General features: G+C 42.1%; 1 protein-coding gene across 1 annotated transcript in view; it reads right to left on the bottom strand.

Annotated features, from left to right (window-relative positions):
* Positions 1–2,805: 2,805 nt before the first annotated feature.
* Positions 2,806–21,448, bottom strand: part of TDRD3 (tudor domain containing 3) — a 121,794-nt gene continuing 103,151 nt past the window's right edge. Inside the window, exons 13-14 of the mRNA XM_053307513.1 lie at positions 6,519–6,655; positions 2,806–3,025 (exon numbers count right to left, since the gene is read on the bottom strand). Coding sequence (XP_053163488.1) covers positions 6,536–6,655 — 120 coding nt within the window. The 3' untranslated portion in view covers positions 2,806–3,025; positions 6,519–6,535. The remainder of the gene's footprint in view (positions 3,026–6,518; positions 6,656–21,448) is intronic.

Consider the following 21,448-nt stretch of genomic DNA (forward strand, 5'->3'; position numbering starts at 1 on the left):
TGCCGCGATGCTACTACATTGCAAGTTTTTGTACATTCATCTCACTATTCAGATTGATTTAGTTTACTTATGGTTACATTATTGCTCATGATTAAAAGGCTTTTTAATAAATAAATGCATTACTGGACCAGCCTTCCATTCAGCAATTTACAGCGGCTGAATTATTGGAATGCTCAGCAGTTCTGGGATTTGAGCTAGTACAAGAGACCAACCTGGCCAACTAAAAGTATTCCCATTCTCCAGCCAGTTGATGCTGTGTAGTGCTCCTGTGATGAGAATGCCTTGGCTATCATAAGGCCTGTGTGTGCAAACTATCCCTGTAGACTGCTTCATCTTACCCATAGTCCTTTAGATGTACGTGCAGGGACTGCAAAGGACAAATGAGTCAGCTGAGATGGTAGCACCAGCTGAGGAAGTCTCTCACAAGTTTAACAGCTGGAACTTGTATTGCTGTTTGCACATAATTTCAGGCTGATACTGCAAGAGTACTGGTACTGCCTTAGGCAGATATGATTGGTAAGGTCTTACATGGAAGCTCTTAATAGCACACATATGGTGATGGTTGTATGCACTGGCTGCAGTGATATAAGACCATTTATCAAGCAGGTCAGCCTTCTTATTTGACTGCCTAAGCACCAGAATTCAGCAGCTATCAGGATGTACTTTTCTGGTGGCCCTCATGATTGCTGTCTTGTTGATTGTCATTATGCTTTTTTCGTGCAGTGCAGCTAATTCCTTGCTGAAATTTTCTCCTTTGGAAAGTCAGGCAAAAAGAAAAAACTGAACTGTAATTTAAATCCCAGCTAATAAAGCTGCTCAACAGACTTATCTCCTATAATAATAGGATAAGAATAACTTTTGGTTAGGAATAAACTTTTGATTATAAAGCAAAGAGGTTTCAATCTATGGTTACCTGGAGAATTAAATTATGAAACAAATTGCTGCACAATCTTCTCCCCCACCCCCTGCCTTTTGTGCAAGGTGAATAGAATATAATTAAGCTCTGCAATGCATGTCTCAGTCTTTGTTGTCTTTGGAAAATGGTGTAGGTTTAAAGTATGACTTGCTGGAGATTTTTATTTTTTTTAAAACAGGGGCACTAAACTCTGCAAATGCAGCAGCATTGCATATATACAACTGACTCAAGGGAGTATCTAAAAGTAAGAGAAATAGGCTATTCAGTCAAATCACTCAGTGCTTTTAATAGCTCTAGTTTTTGCTCCCCAAAACACAATTATTCTGTTTTAACTCATCATAATTAATAGTCTCAGGCCAGGTTAATACTTAGTAGCAACCAAGAAATACATTAAATGCTCCATAAAACAAAATTCTGCCTACTAAACTTCACTGAAGATGGACTCTGAGTAATAAAGCCAAAATCAAATTCAAGAACTTCGTAAAGACCATGAGTTTTCTTCATGGAGACTTGCAATGCATATGGGGAATCAACTGATCATAGTGTCACCTAATGGCCTAGTGGAAAGAAATAATGGGATCAGGGTGATTGGGCTGCATGAATGGAACTTCCATTAAATGATGAGAAGTCTGGATAAGGGCTTAGTGACCCACAATCTGGGTATTTGGGCGCTAATCTGGCACTATTGCAACCACGGGTGCTGTTATAACCATGCAACCGGTCGCAGCAAGCTTAGCCAGCCTGCCCGCTCCGCACAACGGATACATTGCATAACTCCACTTCCCACTGACAAGTACAGCATCTGTCTAGCTAGCAAGTCAACACGGGCAAGCAGGGGGCGGGGTGGGAATTTGCTTGACAGTGATGTAACTATGTATACTGCAAATCTTTTCAATAATGACTGAACAGGGTCTTCAGTGGAAGAGAAATTAAAGCAGAACTTTACAAGACTAATCAGTTGTAACTAACTCCAAGAGCATATGAGGCTGAGCTACATAAATATGTAATTAAAACATGATCCCTCGTTTTTCTAGAAATGAAATCATAAAGCATAATGCATATTTCCACACATACATCAATTGGTTTTGGAATGTCTCTACTACTTTGTATTAGTGCTTAACAAATCTAGTTTGAACTGCCTCCAAATGCTTTTTAAGTACTTCCAAAAGTTACAATGAGATAATCCAGGTTAATCTTGACAAGACATTGCATAACTCCACCATACTGTTGGTGGGTGGTTTGTCTGCTCAGGGCAAAGGTGTTCAAGCTGTTCTGGATGAGTTTGCACTTCCAGTAAAGAATAAGGTATGTAGCCTGTGGGTGCATATTGATGCAGCATTGTCACTGGAGCCTCCAGTGACTGGCACAATGGCTACAGTCCCTCTTAGACAGAGATAGCCTAGCCCTTATTATCCATGCTTTGGTAACCTTCATAGTAGATACTGTAATGCATTGTGCATGGGTCTGCTTTTGAAGACTGCTCAGAAAATGCAGTTAATACAAAATAAAACCACTAGCCTAAATGGGACCAGTAGCTGGGAATATTTCTCACTGACACTTAGCATAGCTCCACTAGCTTCTAGCCATTCTTTTAGTACAATTCTTGGCTGACCTTACCCTGATGCTCAGCTTTAAAGCTCTGAATAATACTGAATGCTTCAGTGTAACAGCACAATCAGATGCATGTTTACTCAGAAGTCAGCCCCAGCACATTCCATGGTGCTAGCTCCCAATAAAGCATCCATAGGATCACATCCTTAATGTACCAGTGTAGAAAATAATATAGCATTCAGTTCTCCGCAGTTCATTTGGCTGTTCAGGAGTCAGGGCAACATATGCAACGAGAAAAATGAATTATGCTAACCATATAGACAAACACAGAGAAAGGCTAGAGTAACACATGGTGGCTTTTATTGATGGCAATATTAACAATGGCTTTTTTCATATGTAAAAGGTTCAGCATCATAGAAGTAACTTTAAAAAATGTCTCTGGTGGATATATTCTTCATTCCCTGTTTGTACCAGCCTTCTTTCTCGCCCCATCCTTCAGGCAAAGTAAGGTTCTTGAGTGCCAAGGAGAATGTTGAGAACTTTTGCCACAACAAAGAGCTAAGGGAGAAAAAGACAGGGCATGAAGATCATATCATTTGAATCCCACCTTCCATTATTAATCAACAACAACATTTATATATTGTATAATGAATACATGGAGAAACATGTTGTAGAACAAGCAGCTTGACAGTTATACTATGCATTAAACAGAGTTAAACAGACACACTTTCCCTCCATGCTCTCTCAAATAACGGTTTTATTTTTATGAGGCAAGATTTGTAGTTTGAATAGATTTTTAAACACTCCTTTGAAGTAGTTCTGATAAGAGGAAAACTTGATAGTAAATAAGGTAGCCAAGATGCCATTAGCTTTTTAATAGTTCTTCCTCACTATATACACACCAACCACATTCATGTTGGCAATTATGCATTACAACTGCCCCATAAAGCCAGTGGTTAAGCCAGCCATATCCACTGACTTTTTAAGAGAGCCAACAAACAGCCTAGCATTCATGACCCAAAAGGACAATTCTGTTCAAACCTTAACTGTATCCAATCATCTGCATCTGGGTGATAGAAGGTAAAGCCCTCCTTGCCACTTCAAGGCTTCTGCTATCCCCTAAGGTACTCCTAGAGGGAGATCGCCCCGCTCATCTTCTAGCCTGTACTTGCTTTCAGCTGAGCTACCACTTCTCTGCTATTGTTTCAAAGTCAGTGATAGACAGAAGCAGCCAGAAGAAATTCTTTACATTTATACCATTATGTTTTCAATGTTTGGTTGTGTGGCCGCACATGTCTAGAAGCCTGAGCTGCATATGAACAGATAAAATTAGTCAGTTCCTAATGCAACCAAATTATACCACTAACCACATGATTGTCTTGCCTGCAAATGGCTAATGTGAATGAAAAATACGTGGTTATCTCTTTACTTGGGGTTAAAACACAAGTAAGCTGCTTATAGAAGGAAGAGATACCCTTAATTTTTTTGCTAGAGAAGGGATTCCTAAATAATGGCAAAGGCAACTTGTTTTCTAACCATTCTATTTTTATATGTGACAGGTAGCCATAAGGAAGGATGTTCATGCTGAGACACTGTGTACAGTTTCATTTTATTTTTCCTTTCAAAATAAATTAGAAACTCATTCTTCTAGGAGTATAATTGTTCTCAGATCAAATATATCCTTAATGTTCTACTTAATCAGATTCAGTTGCAAAATGCAATCTGTACAGCAAGAATCAATTCACTTTTGTGTGCATGACAATTACTTGAGAGTAATAATATTTTGAGTATCCAGTCACCAAAAAAAAAAAAAAGGTAGCAGAAGGCAAGTACATTGCAGGACAAGTGTTAGCAGAGAAGGTGGTGGGGAAGTAACCATTCAGATACAAGAGTCCGTTCTATAAAGCCTTGTTTCATACATTCAGTACCTTATGTAGGTGCTCAGAACACAACTACCAGTGACATTTCATGTGGGAAACTATTGCTTTGAGTAGCTCTCAGAGCAGCTCAGGGGAATTTTGACAGTGTCGACACAACCAGCTTGTGTTAGTATGGTTAAAATCCAACTGAACACCATGGGAAGCTGCCCAGGATGAAAACATAATATAATTATAAGGCAAAGGAAGAGCCAACAGCCAGTGTCCATAGGATGGGCAGTCATCTGCACAAGTCCAGAACCTTTGCTGTGGGACTGGGAATAAGGTCACAATTGCTTCAGGTGCATTAACACCACCCAGAGTCTTCTTAGTGGATGGTATATCAAATGTTTCTAATAAATAAATAATAAATTAATGACGCACAGATGTAACAGAATAATACCATTGAGGGGGTCATTTCTTTACAGCTAAAGAGAAGACTCCTCAAATAATGCCAACCTTTTCTAACAACATTTCATTTTGTTTTTGCTTCAATTTGACTCTGTTTTGTTTAAAGTATAGTGTTATTAAGGGTTCTACTACATTTTATGTATAATGTGAGCAACTTGGAGGACTCTGGTTGAAGAGTTGGGATACATATCTTCTATACAGAACAACATTTCCCAACATGCATAATCCCAGATGTTTCTGAAACTGACAGAGGCTGCTCAGTTCCCATAATTTGCACTGAAATAAAATTGTGCGTAAGAGAGTGTAGTGCTAATATCCCTGAGCATAGAGGAGGTTTTTCAAATGATCTAACCACATCAACAATTTATAGTCCTGAAAAGGAAAGCAATAAAGGAGGGATGTGTGTCAAATATGCACTTTTAAAATGCTGAACATCATCTTGAGCATTTGAAAAAAGGATAACCGTTATAAATGTTTAAATGAATAGAAGTAAAGGAGTATCAAAATACAACTAGAGGTCAACCAGAACAAAATGTGAACATGACAGACTGCAACCAAGGTGTATTGGTATAGGTTTATATTGTTAAAGAATATTAAGCTCCTATTTTTGTTTCCTAAATTGATAGTAGCTCAGAAATAAATTCTAAACCAAACCATTCTGTGGTTTATTTTTTATTTATCATATTTTAATACCACCTGATATGTACATCTGTAGGCAGTAAACAAAATTTAAGAATATGAAAAAGTAAAAACAGATTAAAATTCCACACAGCAATTAAATGCAATCTCATAAAATGAAACAAATTATTTAAATTATTTCCATTTAAAAGCCAGTGAGAACAGGTGCACCTGAGGGTCTTCCTGGGTGGGGGTGGGGGGGAGGAAAAAAAACAGGGAAGGAGATGCTCTTATTTCAACAGGTAGCATATTCCAAAGCCAGGGGCAGCCACAGAGAAAGACTGGTTCCAAGTTGCTACCACATGAGCCAGCGGCAACCATGACTGGACCTCTCCAGAAGTTCATAATAAGCGGCAGGGTTCGTGACAAAGAATGCACCCTCTTGTACACCCTGGGCTCAACCTGTTAAGGGCATTATAGGTAATAACCAGCATATAGGTAATAACTTGGCAAAGTTGGCAAAGAGGCACCTTTTAACGTGGTGATTCACTTTATTTAGAAGGGGGAGAATAAGTCGCCCTATCCACCCCCAGCACAGTACCTCCTGTGACTGTTGCTGGTGTCTATCTTGTGTTTCTTTTAGATTGTGAGCCCTTTGAGGAAAGGGATCCATCTTATTTATTTATTATTTCTCTGTGTAAACCACCCTGAGCCATTTTGGGAAGGGCGGTATAGAAACTGAATTAATAACAACAACAACAACAACAACAACCTATAACTCCCATAATCCCTCACTACTGGCCACTGGAGAATATGGGAATGAGCAGGAGGGCCAAAGTTGTATAGCCCCACCATGAATCTTATCAATTAAATACATTTTACAAAGAAACATGCATTTTTCAAAGGTTATCTCTTTCACTAGTAAATGGTTAGCTGACCAAAAACTGTAACTCTATCACTGCAGGGTTCTAGGAAACCATGCCCATCATCAAGTTCCAAAAGAATACTACTGAGTTACTTCCTTGGTTGCAGAAACTGTTTAAGATGTGACTTTACCATACTTCCACAATCCAGACATTCAGTTTCCCTCTTTGATCAGCACTTACCTTTGATTTTCCTAGTATCAGTTCCTAGCTCTTGGAGGTTGATAAAACTGTTGCGTGGGCCGTGTTGATCGCCGTGGTTGACCATCGCCACCTCTGCGAAATTCTAAAGTTTGTTCATAAGCCATTTCTTCCTCTTCCTGTGGGTAAACAACATTACTTAAAGGCATATGTTACCAGTTTTATATTTAAAGAGAAGATGCCCTTTTTATGTAAAGAACTGCCTAGCCATTAAGGTTATAAGAACAGCTGGGCCAGATCACAAGATAGATGTTTTCCCCCAAAGAAAAGAGCACAGAAAAAGAGTACTGGTAGCAAGAAACCACATCAATTTAAAAAAGGTTGCCTCAACAATTTGTATGTAGACCAATAAATATGCATAAATACTGCTACAAAAAAAACAAGGAACACATGAACTACACTTTCAGAACCTTTAGAGATGGAAAATACAGCATTAAGGCAACAACTAACTCCTGCTAACTGGGCAAAAGGCAAACTTCAAGGGATGGTTCTCTTACAATGAGCAGGGGAAGAACACTTTCCCCTATTCATTCCAGCACAACATCCCTCCCAGTGGCTATTGCTGGTATCTCCTGCTGTTCTGTTTTTAAAAACAAGACTGTGAGCCTCTTTGACACAGGAAACCATTTTCTTCATTTTACTGCTATATAAACCACTTTGTGAGTTTCTTGTTGGAAAATGGTCTAAAAATATTCTATATACTATTTCTATTATTGATTGATTGATTTGATTTGATTTGATTTGCATACCGCCCTCCCAAAATGGCCCAGGGCGGTTTACAGTTAAAACAAACCACTAAAATAGGAAAGCGCAAAAACAAATAAAAAAAACAATCTAGCAATTAAAAATTTAAAAACATTTTAAAACAACAATTAAACGATTACGGTGATTAAAACCCCCGAAATCAGACTACTTGATGTACACAACATACACATATAGAACTCCTGAGGGAAATTGCTGAAGTGAAGAAAGAGGAATATTTGTTTTAAAATTTATTAGTAATTAAGAGGGCGCTATGATAGCAAAGGAGGGGAAACACCTCACAAAATCAAGAAACAGAGTAGCCATTCAATTTGCAATCCGGAAAGTGATATGAAATGCAGCATCTGTCCTTGATGCTAAAGACCGTAGGGTGGAGCTCAACTGCATCTCCTGAAGGAAAGTGCTTCAGAGCAGAAACACAATAGAAAAGGACCTAGTCCACATCTCTGCCATCTTATCTTCATGGACAGATGGGACAGGTGCAGTTGCAAAATAAGCAATGGGGTACACATGGACTGAAGAGAGGGCTGCCCAACATCCTGCAGATGTTGGCCTACAACTCACAGGGTTGTACTGACCTATCTCACAGGGTTGTTGTGAGGATAAAAATAACCATGTATACCACTCTGGGTTCCGCAGAGGAAGAGCGGAATATAAATGTAATAAATAAATAAATAAAAATAATCCCTGACTATTGGCTACCGTGGCTGGGGATTATGGGCGTTGTCGTCAAAGAACAGCTTGATGGGCGGGGCACAAAGTTCAGCAGGCCTGACTTAGGGCATAATGGATACAATGGCCAGCACCTTAAAACTGTACCTGGAAGACTGCAGGTAGTTATTCAATAACATTATTGAAATGGGTTATCAGTGATCCTTGTTACTAGGAAAACTTCAGAACAGCATCAACCCGAAGAGAATTATAGCAGGAAGCAGCATAACCCTAGCTAGAAAGCATTACTGAGGAGTTACAGGCTTCTGTTGCTGCTGCTGAAACTCAAGGAACCAGAAACTTGTTCTACAGTAACAGGATTTGTATAACCAATGGAGAGCACAACTCTATTCTAAAGCTCTGGAAAGAACCAAAATTAAAGAACTTTGAAATAAATATTGTTGAATTGGGCAAAGCAGAACATTGCATTTTTGAAGAGCCGGGACTTTGACCTTTCCAAGCTATGACCCACACCAATATTAGTGCTATTTTTTTGTTAGCACTGATTACTGTGAAGTTCTGACTTGTCACTAGAATAATGGAAGAGGTGACTGGTTGGGAAAACTATCAATGTGGTCACCCCCACCTGTGAATGGTTTGAGGCAAGAGGGTGGTGAGTGAGAAATGCATTTTATTTTATTTTATTTATTTAAAATATGTATACCCTGCTCCTCCAGTACATTACTGCTCGGTGGCTTACATTTATAAAATAGTTACAACATAAAATCAGACTAATAAAATTAACCAAATTAACCAAGTTAAAAATCCAAGCTGAAACTACAATCAGAATTAGTTTTTAAAATTTCAAATTAAATTCCTTAAAAAGCTAAAAAGTAAGAATGATAAAAACTAAAGATTAAAGAACCTACCAGATATAAGGAACAGGCAAAACATTTAAAGCCTGTTTAAACATTTAAAAGCCTGTGTTTTTAGTTGTTTTTTAAAAAAACTGAGAGAGGGAGCATGGTGAAGCTCTTCAGGGAGGGCGTTCCAAAGCCGAGGGACCACAACCAAAAAGGTCCTGTCTCTAGTCCCCGCCAAAAGGATCTCTGTTAGTGGCAGGGCTATTAGCAGGGTCTGATATGATGAGCAGAGGGCCCTGGCAGGTTCATATGGGCGAATGCAGTCCAACAGGTACCCCAGCCCCCAGTCATATAGGGCTTTAAAGGTCAAGACCAGCACCTTGAATCTAGCCCAGAAGATGGGTGTAATGCATGTGAAGGGTGTAATGCATGTGAAGCAACTTGCACTCATGAGCATCCTTGCAGCAGCATTCTGAACCAGCTGATGCTTCTGAACCATTTTCAAGGTCAGCCCCAGGTGGAGCGCATTGCAGTAGTCCCATCTGGATGTTACCAAAGCATGAGTGACTGAGGTCAGGTCTGACTTCTCCAAGTAGGGTCGCAACTGGCCATAGTGGGTAAAAGACTTCTGCACACCACTGCCACCTGTGCCTCCAAGGACAGTGTTGGATCCAGAAGCACCCGTAAGCTGAGAATTTTGTCTTTCAGAGGGAGTGTGGGCCCACCCAAGACCAGATTTACCTCACTACTTGGATAATCAGTTTTATCAACCTAGAGCACTTCCATCTTATTTGGATAAAGTTTCAGTTTGTTTGCCCCCATCCAGTCCAGAATAGCCCCCAAGCTATGGTTCAGAACATCCATTGTCTCCTTGGTGTCTGCTGACTTAAAAGACAGGTAGAGCTAGGTGTCATCAGCATACTGATGGCACCATAGCCCACACCTATGGATGACCTCTCCCAGAGGTTTCATATAGATGTTAAACACCACGGGGGACAGAATAGATCCATGGGGTCTCCCATAGGCCAAAGGCCAGGGAGTGGAGCAGGCATCCCCCAGCACCGCCTTCTGATTATGACCCTCAAGGTAGGAGCGGAGTCACTGTATAACCATGCCCCCAAGTCCCAACCCAGACATCACAGAAGGATACCATGGTGGTTGAGAGGTCCAGAAGAATCAACAGAGTCACACTCCCTCTGTCTATCTTCCGGTGTAGGTCATCCACCAAGGCAGTTTCTGTCTCATATCCAGGTTGGAAGCCAGACTGGAAAGGATCTAAGTAATCAGATTCATCCAGGGTTAGAAACTGATTGAATGTTATTCAGGTCATCTGGGTCCAATGAGGGCTTTTTTAGGAGGGGCCTGGTGACTGCCTCCTTCAGCTGAGGGGGCACCACCCCCTGCCTTAGAGCACCCCCACCACCGATGGACCCAGTCCCTCCCTAGAAGCCTTCCCCAACCATGAAGGGCAAGGGTCGGGCACACACGTGGTAGGCCTCAGCCTTCCAAACAGCCTGTCCACCTCCTCAGGCAACACAGTCCGAAAACCATCCAATATAAAAAGACCAGATGTTGCATTGGCAACATCCAGTTCTTACACCACACAAATCTCCGCATCCAAGTCAGAATGGATGCGAGCAATTTTATCCACAAAATGTAACATAAATTGGTCACAGCAGGCTGCCAAGGGTTCTGTTTGATGGTTTCTGGGGTCCTCACCTAGGAGGCCCCAAACCACTTGAAAAAGCGCCACTGGATGACATTGAGCAGACGCGATGGTGGCGGAAAAGGAGAATTTCTTCACCATCACCACCACAGAGCAGGCCCTAATATGAGCTCTAGCCTGTGTTTGGTCATTCATTCTGAGTTTTCCACCAACAACGCTCAAGCCATCTACCAGCCTGCTTCATTGCCTGCAACTCAGTTGTATACCAGGGAGTCACTTGGACTTAGCGGGACGGGAGAGGATGCCTAGGCAGTTTCAATTGCCCGACCCATCCCCTCATACCAGAGGTAGACCAGGTCATCAAAAGGATCGTCCACTCTCTCAGGAGGAAATTCACCCAGAACTATCAGGAGTCCATTAGGATCCGTTAAGGCTCCAATGGCAGAAAATCCTAATTGGTCCTGCACCCCGGCCGAGGTGTTTTGGGCCCATTCTCAGTCCAATCTTCACCAGATAGTGATCCATCCATGATAATGGTATTAAAGCCTCCTGGACTATCCACAGAGCACCACTGTCCACCCTTGACCCCAAGATCAAGTCAAGTGATGGCCTGTCACATATATGGGACCAGAAATTACTGTAGTTAAGACAAGCCCATGGTCATCATGGAGGACATTAAATCCTGAGCTGCACCAGACAAGACGGACATTAAAGTCTCCTGCGACTAATAGCCGTGGGGTCCTCAATGCCACATCCAAGACTACCTCAAGCAACTCAGGCAGAGAGGCTGTTAGACAGCAAGGTAGATGGTATACCAACAGAATCCCAACCTTGTCTTGTTATACCATCACTGCATGCAGGCACTCAAACTGTCAGAATGGCCGACAGTGCATATGGTGAGGGGGATGGTCTCCTGATGAACCAGGGCAACCTCACCTCCCCACCCACCCCGCCTTGGCTGATGCTGCACCCAGAAACCTGGTGGGCACAGCTGGGAAAGAGTTACATCTCTCTCCTCGTCCAACCAGGTCTCCATAATGCATGCCAGGTGTGGGTGCTCATCCAGGATTACCCCTTGGATGGCTGTGGTCTTTGTATTTATAGACCTGGCACTTCATAGTACCAGCTTCTGGCAAGATGGGCTGCTGTGAGAGTTACTGGGGTCTCTTTGGGTGGGAGAAGGACCAGAGGGTGTGATGACTTTAATATAGCCAAAACGCCTTCCCCTCACCTGGCGTGTCCTGTCCTCACCGCCATATCGCCCTCTGCCAAGGACCGCCTCAATTGGAAGGGCATCCTCCAAAATTACACGCCCCCCGACACATATTGAAAAGAGCAACACCATAATAATGACAAAAATAAAAATTCCCTCCTATAAAAACAGAGGCAATACTCTAATCTGGTAGGCTCTATGTAGCTTCTAAAAACCCCAGACAGGTATGGGGAGAGCTGTTGTCATCAGCTCTATAATCCACCCAGTACTTGTTGTGCATCCATCTAATTGCTGCAGTCCACTGGCTGTTCCCCGAGAGGGCTCATGCTCCTGGCCCAATTTGGTCTCTTTAAGGAGGAGCTGGAGGTACCTGCAGGGGGGTGGAGCAGATGAATGAAACAGCAAGGCATTGCTGCAAATGTGTGGGCTTTCTTGGTTTTCAACTACATGACTATACCAATACTCAAGGATTACAGTGACATATATATCCCCATTGGAGCTGATGCATCTTGGTCTTTCTATGTCAAGGGAAGTCCTTTGGGGTCAGTCATCTCATGCATTTTTATTTGTGCAAGGCCAAGCCTCCTAACTGGATTGGGGTGTTCATTTACACAGGTGTTCATTTACCACTGTCAAGAATTGTGGAGCTTGAATGAGGGGCTCTGCAAGTCAGGCACCTATTTCTTCCTTTCTAATACCCAGAAAAAGGGCCTGCTGACAGTCCAAAGTGGTACACTAGCTAAAATGTCTTCCGGTCCTATGAACTGGAAATTCCCATAGACCCCAATGTGTTCCACTGCCTGTTACAAACTCCCAGTTCTGTTGTATTCCATCAGTTTAGACTATTTATTACAAAGATACACCAGACTGCTTGGTGCCAGTCTTCCTGACTGACCTCTCCAAGATTTAGGCAACTCTTGGATCCTACTGCCCAACAACTAGAAAAATCCAGTGCAGCATTAACTCTGGTCATAAATCAGGGAGTATTGCTGATCTCATGGCTTAACGTTCCTTCTCAGGGAATAACTTTAACTCATTATACAGACTATGAAACAGCATGGGTGCTGCTGTATGGGAATGACTAACAGAGAATCCCTTCTGTGATTCATAAACAGGTCGGGAAGCATCCCTTTCATTTGAGATAATTCACATACCCAGTAACACAACTTCAAAATAGGTATATTAAAACATTTTAAAATAAAATAACTATGTTTGGGTGAAATCGTTAAACTCTCCTCAGTTTGCTATAATTCATGCTATTATCCAAAAAAAGAAAGAAAAAGGAGAAAGAGAAAGAAAGAATCACTTTATCATGGGCTTTATTGAATTAGACTCTATAATGTTGCATCTTGATGGACAGAATGCATTAATTGGGGCCTACTTCAGAGTCTTTATAGAACAGTTGACTAGATGTCCCCCTTCACAACAGGTAACATCATGTATGTTCAGTTTGTGCAATTATTCTTCCTCAAGAAAACAGGAGAAAGGAAGATTGTGTGAACTGCATGGCCAGATCATATCAGATGTTATTTGTGTGGCAGAGGGAAGAAGGCATGGCGGAAGACTGCCAGTACTCAGATATGACGAGACACTCAGCCATGTCTGCATGTAGCTTCCCAAATATGTGGTGTAGAAGTGAATACATGTATTTGAATACGTGGTGTAGAAGTGAGGCTTAGTTTCTTTTGTCACACCGCATATAAACATTGTTAGCACAGAAGAGTCTGCAGAAAACATAAGTATATTCTTTCCACATTTCCACTTAGACCATTTTAAGAACAGGTTTGAGGAGTGTGTGGAAATGTTCTCTGTAGCTGAAATTTCTCACAGCAATGAGTGCCAGGAGAAGCAAAAGACAGGAAAGGAAAGAGATGTAGGTTTTTATACAAACTTGCATGTTTTGCTATGACATTAGCAAGACCCCTTGTTCACATCACTTATAAAAAGAGCAAGCAGAACAAACAGGAACAAGAGTTGAAACAGCAAGGACAGATATTTTTAAACTCAACACCTGCTCCTATTTTTAACTCTAAGTGAAAACGAAATTGGTACAGCAGAAAGCATCTTAAGTAGAAGATTTCTCACCTTTAAACCTCGGATCGCTTCTAAAAACCAGCAAGCTCTTCCACCAGATGTTACATATTCAATTCCAATAGCTATCATCTGTGAGTGAATTTAAATTTAAGCTTGCATTTTTGGCCTCCCATCTGCTTCCTTCTATTTATTTTAAATATTAGAGTGCAATCCACTGATAGGAGTGAAGAAAATCAGGGACTGGAGGGAAAGAAGATACTCGGGAGCATACGGGTTGAAGCCTTAGGACCTTAATGCACATTTGGAAGTCAGTTGCCATGGCAATCTAAGAAGACAGAATATATATGTTGGAATTTATTGGGGCTTCCAATCATATTAAAGCCACCGTAGCCTTTTCTGCAAGCCAAAGTACTGGTGGGATAGCATAGGGCTTTTAGTTTTGCAGACTTTTAGTGTTAAGGTGGTCCTACATATTTATTACAATACTGTATAAGCACTGCTGTATATCCAGCATCAAGTGTGTGAAAGCAAATCATTATTATTTATATACCACTTCTCAACAGAAATGTTCTCCAAGCACTTTATGTAGGCAAAAAGAACAGGAGAAATGTTCCCAAAGAGTTCACCATCTAAAAAGAAACACAAGGTAGACCTTAGCAACAGCCACTGGAGATCTTGTGCTGGGGCTGAGTAGTGACAGTTGCTCTTCCTTTGCTAAATATCAGGAAACCACCATATTTGCATGTGGTGCATCTTGCACTCTACAAGAAGGTTGAATAGGAGCCTCTTGGACCATGTTAAATCCAGGGAAGGTAACAGTTGAATGTGCTGTCCAGTGTGTCTCACCACCTCAAATGCAGCTGGCCTTCAGTAATCTGTGATCACACCAAGTGCTCTTATACACAGCCCGCTTGCAATGTTTAAATGATTGGGAGCAGATGAACAGTAAACAGTGTACATTTTACATTAGTTCAATCAAAACTGTCAAGTGTCCTTTTGGCATCTAGTAAAAAGGCTATGACTGAATACTTGGAAGAGGTTTGGGCAACCACTGGCAATTCTGAGCCACATCAACCAAGATTAGGTTTTAGGGAGAAGCTGATTTAGTAGTTCGCTAAACCAGGGATTGTCAATGTTGGGTCCCCAGCTGTTATTTGACTTCAACTCCCATAATCCCCAGCCCCAGTTGCCTTTGGTTGGGGATTATGGGAGTTGAAGTCCAATAACATCTGGGGACCCAACGCTGAGAATCCCTGCTAAATGACAGGTATTTCTAAACACAAAAAATGTGAGTATTAATCTTTCCTTTAAGAAATGTTGGCTTAGTCCTTGATATCCTTTTTTTCGCAATGCAGCTGAATGCAAGATTGCTTTACAGATCCAGATATTTTTACAGATCCAGCTATAATATCAACAAGGTTGATATTATTCATCTGTTTCAGATTTCAGGCCTGGTTTGGCTACTAAAACTACTTTGTTGGCTCTAGCCTCTGTTTCTGGAGCTTGTATGTAGGCCAAGTAAGTAGGGAAGAAGACAGGGTAACAGCCTTTATGAGATGACTGAAATTATAAGAACAGTAAATGGGAAAACATGAACAGTGAAATTTTAAGAAATTTTATTTCAATAAACTTGAGGAACTTGGAGGAAAGGCCCAATAGGAACCAAAGCTAATGAAGATATTAGTTCAGTCAACTGGATCCTTACCAAAGAGTTGCCCTCCTTTCATTATCTCAAGTGCCCAAACAGAGTATACCAATACCCTAACTCAATCTATCAGGATCACACACATTATAACTGCCGTCCTTCGTAAGGAAGCAGGGGTCACCACTCTGAAAGCAAAAGCATGGTTTTGCATAATTAGATTTTGGTTAAGCCTAGTCTTCTTTCCGGCTGGTCTTGCCCCTTTAGTGTTATCAGACAGTTTTGTTTCCAAATGGAAATCAGCTATGAAATTAAAATTGCATCACTTGGGCACGTCTCAAGAACTTATTGGGCGAAGATTAGAGCAGGCGCTTTGCTTTGTGATCCAACGGCTCCGAGATATAGATTTATTTATTCATTAAAACATTTTTATACCGCCCAAAACTTATGTCTCTGGGTGGTTTACAACAAGATTTACAACAAGTTAGATTTGCAGGAGGAATCTGCACGGCTACCCAAGGGGATATACTTAGGTTCTCAAACTTTTAACTATAAACCGGCTGAATATTTAGACCAGATCTTGGTATCAAAATTTAGGAGATTTCTGACCCTCACGCGATTGAACATTCTCCCTTCGGCAGTACCTGATGGTAAATTCAAACAACTTCCTTATGATCAGCGCTGTTGTCCCTGCGGCTCAGGGGATATAGAGTCTATCACTCATGTTATTCTTTATTGCCAGTTTTATAAGGACACTCGCACCAAATTTATTGCTCTTATTTTAGCCATTTATCCTGGTCACACTGGCCAATTTTAAACCTGTAATTTCAGACAATGTGGCAAAGTTCTGTTTTGTGGTGTTGAAGCTCCATAAAGACTGTATTAGTAATTTGAACAGTTTGTGATTTTGTAAACTTTTGAAATTCTTGAATTTTCTTATTAATGCTATTAATTGTTATTGTTTGTTAATCTGGTCTGTGACCGCAATAGACATACTACTACCAATACCCTAACTCAGTCTATCAGGATCACACACATTATAACTGCTGGAGACATTTTCCTTCAGTGTCCAGATGATTTCCTCTAAAGGAAGTACCACAACTGAATAAGCTTGTGAGTCCAACAGAAAAGACATCTGACCACAAAGAATCAAAAACTGAGATAAAATGAGAACTCTCACACCCAAGGACCCAGAATCTTTTAAAGAAATATGCCCATTTTATTTTTTTTAATCAGTTGGTTGTTCTCTTGTCTTGAGATGTTTCTCCAGAATCAGTTCTGTTAAATCAGTAAACCTCATACTCCGAAAGGTTAGACTTGTAAAAATTGGAATGTTGTACTTACTATGCATTCTTGTTCTTATTTGTTTATTAGTATTTAGATTTCTAGCCCTCCCTATACCCAAAGGTCTCAGAGCAGGTTACAATAAAACCAATATAATTAAAATACAATATAATAAAATAAAAAATACAGTGAAAAATATAGTGCCTGATAGGAGTGTGCACGGTTCGGTCCGGCAACATTCCATAGAACGCCGGACCGGTCCGGAGGTCCGGCAGTCCGGCGGTCCGGCACAGGGGGGGCCTGTCGCTTTAAGCGGGGGGGTGGTAGTACTTACCCCCCCGCCGCCGCTCTTCCCCCTCCGGCGCTGTTCCCATCAAGGAATCTTCTTGGGGCGGCAGAGTTCCTCTCTGCCGCCCCTGCCTGCCCCCGTCGTTGTCTCAAAATACCTCCAATGCTGCCCCCGTCGTTGCGAAAGCCCACAGACGAGCGCTAGCGGCACGCATGCGCCCTGCGCGCCGTGTGCCCGTCTCTGATGCTGCCGTGCGCGCCGTGACATATGCGGCGCCGCATACGTCACAGCGCGCGCGCGCGGCAGCATCAGAGACCGGCGCGCGGCGCGCAGGGCGCATGCGCGCCGCTAGCGCTCGTCTGTGGGCTTTCGCAACGACGGGGGCAGCATTGGAGGTATTTTGAGACAACGACGGGGGCAGGCAGGGGCGGCAGAGATGAACTCTGCCGCCCCAAGAAGATTCCTTGATGGGAACAGCGCCGGAGGGGGAAGAGCGGCGGCGGGGGGGTAAGTACTACCACCCCCCCGCTTAAAGCGACAGGCCCCCCCGTGCCCGTCCGGGGGGCCTCCGAACCTTGCACACCCCTAGTGCCTGAGAGGGGAAGAACCACTAATTACTAGTCAAAGGCCAGGGTAAAAAGGTGCATCTTGACAAATGCAGGAAGGCATTCAGTCTTTTTTTTAAAAAAATACCCCTCCTACTAAACTAGGAGCCAGGGCCACTAACTGGACACTTGAAGAAGAATCCCATGATTCCCTAGACTGAACTGTAAAAAATTTGAATCCCCACACAGGAACATAGAGAGGAAAAGGACAATGTAACCCAGTATTAAGAACATGCCAATGTAACAGAACATGAAACAGATAACTAGTTTAGTGAGAGGTGAAATAAAATGCCACAGAATCCTATTTACACATAGCCTATCACCCAGAAAGATAAGCCAGAAACTGAATGGGGAAATGCTCTCCTGCATTCCACAGACAAAACAGAAATTTGCACTTACTATAAATCCCCGTTTGTGAGGAGTGCAGGACATTCAGTATCCTCCAGGATATACCATGTACTAAGAAAAGGAGGGCCCCATGCAAGTCCTACAGGGACACAATCTCCTGCAGGATCCATTGACTGAAAGTATATCCAACAAAGCAAATACATCTCTCATGACACGACACTAATGTGTGAACCAGAACTAACATCAACACTCTACAGTTCTTCCCTCTCAACAACCCTGAATGCTGTAGAAGTGGTGGAACATGAACCATGATGCCATTTTGCAACTCTCTGTTCAGAGCTCTACAGGCAGTATGATCTCTCTCTAAACCACCTAGACAGACATAGGGAGATCTTTGGAACAGAAGGAATCAAATAAAGAATGTGTGTCGCACACACGACTCAAGACTTTCTAAATGCCACCATCCTGTTCAACTACAAGTAAAGAGCCCTTCATGTGTTCAATGCCAATTTTGCTCCTGTAAACGAATGGGATTTGGATAGGAGGAAGGGAGGAAAGTAGGAAAGATGGGAAAATGACTTCCTGCAATCTGTGAAACATAGAATAAATTTTTTGCCACAAAGGAAGGTCTGTAAGAAGTAACATTTTGTCTTTGTGAAAGTTGCTGGTTAGACAAAAGGGCTGCCAGATCTGAAACTTTTGTGGCTGATATAATGGCATCTAAAAACCCAAAGAAGCTCTTAACGAGTTGCTCGCCATAGGGTTGAATGTTTGCCAGCGAATGCTCTTAGTTGAATTCCTGTTAGGAAAGCAGTGGACTGTAAGTGGATATAGTACTGCTACTGCATTCAATAATTACCGATATGAGTGAATGAAAAAACAGGACTCTTCTTCCATCAGCCATCATATTGCTCAAAGCTGCCACCTGGTGTTTAAGAGAATAAGAACAGTACAGCTGGGATCAGGCCAAGGCCTATTTAAGCAAGTATCCTGTTTCTTACAGTAGTCAACTAGATGCCTGTGCAAAGCACACAAGCAGGAGACAATGACATAAGAAAGATGAAGGCTGAATGTTTTCATAAGATGACAAAATTGCAGAAAATAAAAAATAAAAATAAAAACCAGCATGAAGGAAATGCCTGCCTAAGGAGGAGATTTTGTATTTTGGCTACACTGTCTAGGAACAAGTACAAGTGGACCGATTCGGTCTACTGGTTGATTCACATAGTTATACCAACACAACTGGCAATACTGTGTCCAGCTAACCAAACACTTTCTGCCACTACAGCTCAGCCTCTATGCGGCCAAATGGAATAAATCAGGACATGGATATTGTATTGGGCCTTGAGTTAGAAGATCTTTTTGGCTTGGGAGCATCCCATCATCAAGTGACACTGCCACTAGTTCTAACCATGGTCTCTTTGTCCATTGTGCTGCAACCAGAATAACTTCTGCCTGCTGTTCCTTGAACTTGCATAGCAAACTTCCCTGCCTGCTGTTCCTTGAACTCCCATTGTTATGGAGTGGAGACTGCCTTGGTTGGCCTGATGGAGGAACTCCAACTGGGAACTTACAGAGGAAGTATGACTCTGTTGGTTCTTTTGGATCTCTTGGTGGCTTACGATACCATCAACCAAGGTATCCTTCTGAATTACCTGAGGGATTTGGGAGCATGAGGCACAGCTTTGAAGTGGTTCCACTCCTACCTCTCAAGCAGATTTCAGATGGTGTCACTTGAAGATTGTTGCTCTTCAAACTGAGAACTTTTGTATGGAGTCCCCCAGAACTCCATACTGTCTCCAATGCTTTTAGTATCTACATTAAACCACTGGGGAAGATCATCATGGTGTAGGGTATTATCAGTATGCTGAAAACACCCAAATATATTTCTCCATGTCAACTTCACAAGGAAAAGGTATAATCTCCCTAAATTGCTTGCCTGGAGGAGGGTATAATGGGCAGGATGAGGGATAACAAACTGAATCTGAATCTAAATAAGATGGAGGTACTTATTGTGTGGGGTCGGAACTTATAGACTATCGTGATCTGCCTGTCCTGGAGGGAGTTACACCCTACCACTCAGAAGGAACAGGCACACAGTCTGGGAATACTTCTGTATTCAAAGCTTTCTGGTGTCTCAGGAGGAGGCAGTGGCCAGGTGCGCTTTCTATCAGTTTTGGCTGATACACCAGCTGTGTCCATTTATTGAGATAAACAACTTTAAAGCAGTAGTACACATGCTGGTAACATCTAGATTCGACTATTGCAATGTGTTTTATGTGGGGCTGCTTTCGTATTTAGTCCAGAAACTGCAGTTGGTGCAAAATGTGGCAGCCAGATTGGTCTCTGGGTCACCTCAAAGATACCATATTACACCTACATTAAAAGAACTACACCGCTACCAGTAAGTTTTTGGGCAAAATTTAAAGGGCTAGTTAAAGCCTTAAACAGCTTAGGCCCAGGGTATTGAAGAGAACACCTTGTTCATTAAGAGCCCCAACACCTCTTGAGATCATCAGGGGAGATCCACCTGCAGTTGCCACCAGCTTGTCTGGCGGCTACTTGGGGAAGGACCTTCTCTGTTGCTGCCCCAAGGCTTTGGAATGCGCTCCCTGTGGCAGTAAGAGAGCTTCCCCATCTCTGGCAGTTCTTAAGAAGCTGCTTGAAACACATCTATTCACCCAACTTGTTAATTAGATTTTAACGGTGATTTCAAAATTGTCTTAATGTTTGTTTTATTGTGCTGTATTTGTTGTATTTATTGTAAACTGCCCAGAGACACAGGTTTGGGGTGGTATAGAAATACACTAACTGAATAAATAGCTAGCAACCAAGGAATGAAACTGATAGATGAAAATGCATATGCAGGTATTTTTACCATTCTTTACCAAGCACCTACTCATCATGTCTGCAACCTGAAGATGGGCATGGGAGTTTTGCACTTGTTCATTCTCTGCAGTCGCATAGAGACCTAGTGAGGGAATCTCAAAGCATTTGGTGATTTTGAGAGAGGTTTCCAGGCATAGAGTTCATTTCAGATCCTGTATGGATATCCTGCTTAGCCAATCTGCCACTAGGCTGCTTACTCCTGCCAGGTGCCCTGTCCCAAGAGACTGGCATTTTTGCTAGACTTGCTTCTCAAAGTCAGGAGCGACTCCTCTCCCTTAGTTTATATATTGTTTGGCAAGGTACTATTGGTATATATTAGAATGTATCAGATTATGTTTCCAGCACTTTTGCTGAGGTACTCTCACTATGTATGTAAGAAGGACCAGCTTTATGACCTTCAGCAGCCAGCTGATGCTCATTCAAGCTTCTGATCTGGACCAATACACCAGCATGCATGCTGTTTTCTGTTGTGTCTATGGTCAGCATGGGCATGGGCACGACTCCGGAAATAAGTGATTGGAATTGAGGCATCAGCCTATAGAGCCTCTTAAGGTTGCTGTGACAGGGAGAATCCCATGTTCTTGCCTGACTAACTCCTTTGGGAATGCTAATAGAATACCCTGAAGGCAGACCATAGTACTAAGAAGCTAATACTAAGGAAAGGAG

This window comes from Hemicordylus capensis, chromosome 3 (genome assembly GCF_027244095.1).
Source record: "Hemicordylus capensis ecotype Gifberg chromosome 3, rHemCap1.1.pri, whole genome shotgun sequence".
NCBI classification, from domain to species: domain Eukaryota; kingdom Metazoa; phylum Chordata; class Lepidosauria; order Squamata; family Cordylidae; genus Hemicordylus; species Hemicordylus capensis.